The sequence below is a fragment of the Antrostomus carolinensis genome, unplaced genomic scaffold (assembly GCF_000700745.2).
Source record: "Antrostomus carolinensis isolate BGI_N321 unplaced genomic scaffold, ASM70074v2 scaffold21481, whole genome shotgun sequence".
Taxonomy (NCBI): domain Eukaryota; kingdom Metazoa; phylum Chordata; class Aves; order Caprimulgiformes; family Caprimulgidae; genus Antrostomus; species Antrostomus carolinensis.
The window spans coordinates 24,834-28,604 of record NW_010296551.1 but is presented as its reverse complement, the minus strand read 5'-3'; the positions used below and the strand labels follow the sequence as shown (position 1 = coordinate 28,604).

Genomic DNA, 3,771 nt, shown 5'->3' with positions numbered 1-3,771 from the left:
GGTATTTTTAACTCTGGCTCATCATCATCTCGCTCAGGAGGCGTGTGGGCACCTGCCTCCCCCCTGCTGCAGCTCCCGGCGCAGGATTCGGCGTAAACCCCGAGTCCGCAGGAGAGGCAGAGTCTGGGCAAAGAACCCACCCCACTATAACCAGTGAAACCGTTCCCAGTTTACAATGGCACGAAACTGGGCCAGTCTCTCCTGGATTGAGTAATCATTTGGCCTCAGTCTCTTGAAAATTCTTTCTGATTTAATCCCTCACGCTGGACACGCTCCAGCAGCACTTGAACCAGCTGGGACTGGGTCTGTCCAAAAGCCCCGACCTGGGCTGCGCCCGCCCTGGGGTGTAAAAAACCTGCCTGGGAAATGGAAACTTTCAGGGAAAAGAACGTGGAAATCCCTCCGGTGCTTCCTTGGGTTTTTCTGGAGTTTCCCTCTTCCCCTGCTCCCTGGCAGGGAGGAGCCTGGAGAAGGTGTATTTACTTTTTTCAAAATTACAGGAACTTTCACACGTTGTTTTCTAATTCCCTGTAGAGGATGGGCCACTGGTGGGAATCCAGCCCATGGTGAGGTCCAGACCCAGCCTTGCAGGACAGTTTGCCACCAGGGATGGGCCTTGGCCAGTTGACCATGCCCTATTTGGTGCTTTTCTGCTCCTTTTTCCTTCCAACTTCATTTTTTCCACTTGCAAAATGCTCATTCTGACCTGGTTGTCCTACCACACACCTGCGGGCAGCGCGAGCTGCCTGCCCTTCCTCTTCCTCCCTGACTTCTGCTGCTTCCCTCAGGCTGGGACTCGTGCTCTGCCTGGACAGAGCTGGGCAGGTGGTCCCCAGCTCATGTTCATGGTTCTACGTGGCTGCATGAGCTGAAATATCCTCCTGCATCAGGAAGATCATAGAATCATGGAATAGTTTGGGTTGGAAGGGACCTTTATAGTCCATTTAATCTAATTCCAACCCCCCTGCAGTGACAGGGACATCTTCAACCAGATCAGGTTGCTCAGAGCCCCATCCAACTTGACCTTGAATGTTTGCAGGGATGGGCCTTCTGCCACCTCTCTGGGCAGATGTCCCAGAGAGAGGCTTGGTTGGGCTGTGACCTGCTCTCCTGGTGTCCTGCAATCACCTTCTCTTTAACTTCCAGGTGATTTTCTCCCACCAGCTGTAGGAGATGATGACTGTGAGCAAGCCATGATAGACTTTGTGGTGTACCAGAACATCCCCATCAGAAAGCTGAAGCGCCTGCAGCAAATCCTGGAGCGTTCACCGAGGAAGCAGGCGCTGGGGACCAGGGCAGCCATCCAGGAGAAGTTCAGGGCTTTCCTCACCCACCTCAAAGAAGGGCACTACGAGGTCACCAAGGAGCTGCTGGACGCGCTGCGAGCTGCCAAGCTGCACTCCATCGAGGAGAAGGTCCGCGAGCGTTTCCTCTCGTACTGAGAACACAAACTGAATTTTTTGGGGTGGTTTTGGTTTGGTTTTGTGTTGTTTTGTTTTGTTTTTTTTCTTCTGTGGCATCATTAATTTATTAAAACTTGAAACGCAGCGTAGGGATGAGGGATGGGTCAGAGCTGAAGTGGGCTGTGGTAGCTGCAGAGGGTCCTGCTCTGCCTGGGGGTACGTCGCTGCCTCCAGGATGGGATCCTGAGAGCAGGAACATCTCAGCAGCTCCTGGGAGCTCCCTGGGTGCCAGACACGGATTTCCCAGCACTCAGCAAGGGTCAATATTTTATCAGAAGAGAAATACGTGTCCAGGGTCATTTCTTTCAGGGGAACCCTGCTCCCCCTGTGTTAGACAACTGTCTGCCTTTGTGTTAAACCGTGGGGTTTGGTTTGGTTTGTTGTTTTCCCCAGTTATTTAACAGTAGTTCTCACGGAGGATTCTCTTGCGTGCGTTTGTTGTGCTTTGTTTTGAGAAGGGAGTTTGCTGCTGGTGGGTGTAGGATGTCCCTGAAGCCACTGGTACAGCTGGCTTCAAATTTATTTCTAAACTACCTGTTTTTATACTGTGTGAGACAGATCTTTTCTAAAGAAAGAAACCAAATAATATATTTTAGTACATGATTTTCTGTCACCGGAGTCTTTTCCTAGTCTCATTTGGAGGAGAAAGGTGGTGTTGCCAGTCCCAGGCCATCTTCTTCTGACTCTGCTTGCCCTTGCCCACGCTTCCCCCCCCCATGATCCCACAACATCAGCTGTCCACACGACACACCAGCCCATGGAAACCAGCCTCCGTGAGCCATGGCGAGGCTGAGTGCCAGCGGGGTGCAGCCTGTCCGTGCTGGGACTTGCGGCTGGTGCTTCACGCTCACATCTCTTGGGTCAACCCAACCATGTCACCCTGAGCCCCAGGTCTGTCCCCAGACGCTGCAGTGAGCAAAGAGGTGCTGAGTCAGCAAAGAGCTGTGGTTTGGGGCACTTGTGCTGACTGCAGGCGGGGTTTGGTTTTGTTGGTTTTTTTATTCCTTGCAGATGTTACTTGAGGAAGTCAACAAGGGTGACCCTCTCGGGCAGTTTCCAGCCTGTAGCAATGATGACACAGAGCCTACATCCTCTGCCTCGAATGAGTCTGGGTTTTTTTTATAGCTCTATTTTTTTTTAGCTGACTAGTTGGCAGGAACAGTTTGTGATTCAATAGTGGAAAAGTTGTCCGGAGCTGTTAAAAGCTCCTCAAAACACGTGCTGCGTGGACGTGCCCCCGCGCTTCCCCCACGTGAGGAAATCTGACATAACTCAGCACAAGAGGGGATTTTAACCTCCCCTTGCTGCCCACAGACACATCCTGCTGCAAGGACAAGTTGTTCATCCGTGGTGGGCTGGATGAACGGGGCTGATCCTGGGGCACCACTTGCCTTTTCACTGCTCCCAGCTTCTCTGGAGTCCCTGGATGTCTGCTCACATCTGCAGACTTGTGACCAGGGATCCCAGGCTTGCAACCAGCTCGCTCCAGTTTTGGGCTCTGGGGATGAAGCAGCTCAGTGATCCCAACATTGCCCTGGGTCAGTTCAGTCAGGGACAAAGAGAAGCCAACAGTTGAAATGCAGCAGAGGGAACCCCTCGCTGGCACCTCTGCCTTGAGCCAGGACTGATCCTGGCTATTCCCTGGCCTCAAAATCCTGCACAAAACTCCCATTTCCAAGGTTCTGTTATCACCACATCTGATCTCTGCTCTCCTGAGCTGCTTCATTCCACCAGGCTGCAGTTCAGTCCCCACACGTCCCTTCTTCCAAGCCCCTGGGCAGCAGCAAAGTGCCGATGGTGAGGTCTGAGAGCAACCAGGGCAGGAGATGAGGGGGGTTTCCATGGCAGTACAGTGAGAAATGAAGCAGCAGTGGTGCTTCTCCCCAAGGCAGAGGACAGGGCAGGACAGCCGGCACTGACGGGTCCAAGGCTGGAGCAGCTGGAGCCTCTGGCGTTGGCTGTGGCTCCTCGAGGGGTTCCCGTCCTGCTGCCTCGCAGTGAGTCCTGACTCAGCCCCAAGGGTTCGGTGTCCTGGGTCTACAGGAGAACAGGAATGGAAGGTGGTTAGTGTAGGGACTTCTACCTGCTCTTTGTCCACATCACCCTGGCTTCTTGGGATGTGTATTTACTGTGAGAGCTGGTGGGGGGGAAAAGAGGGAAATTGAGAATATTATTGGCAAGAAGCTGCTAATCGTGATCTCGGCTGCTGGTTTAGTTGGGTGATTTTCCCAAAGAGGTGCCTTTTCTGTGTCTTTTTTTGCATAAGACCTCGGTCCTGAGATGGAAGAGCCCATGGGACACCGTGGCT

At 52.9% G+C, this 3,771-nt stretch overlaps 1 protein-coding gene across 1 annotated transcript in view; it reads left to right on the top strand.

Moving 5' to 3' along the window:
* LOC104532988 (tumor necrosis factor receptor superfamily member 6B) overlaps positions 1-1,442 on the top strand; it is a gene marked incomplete at its 5' end in the record, with an annotated part of 3,275 nt that extends 1,833 nt beyond the window's left edge. The window contains one exon of the mRNA XM_010178340.1: positions 1,165-1,442. Within this exon, the coding sequence (XP_010176642.1) occupies positions 1,165-1,442 (278 nt within the window). The remainder of the gene's footprint in view (positions 1-1,164) is intronic.
* Positions 1,443-3,771: the final 2,329 nt, after the last annotated feature.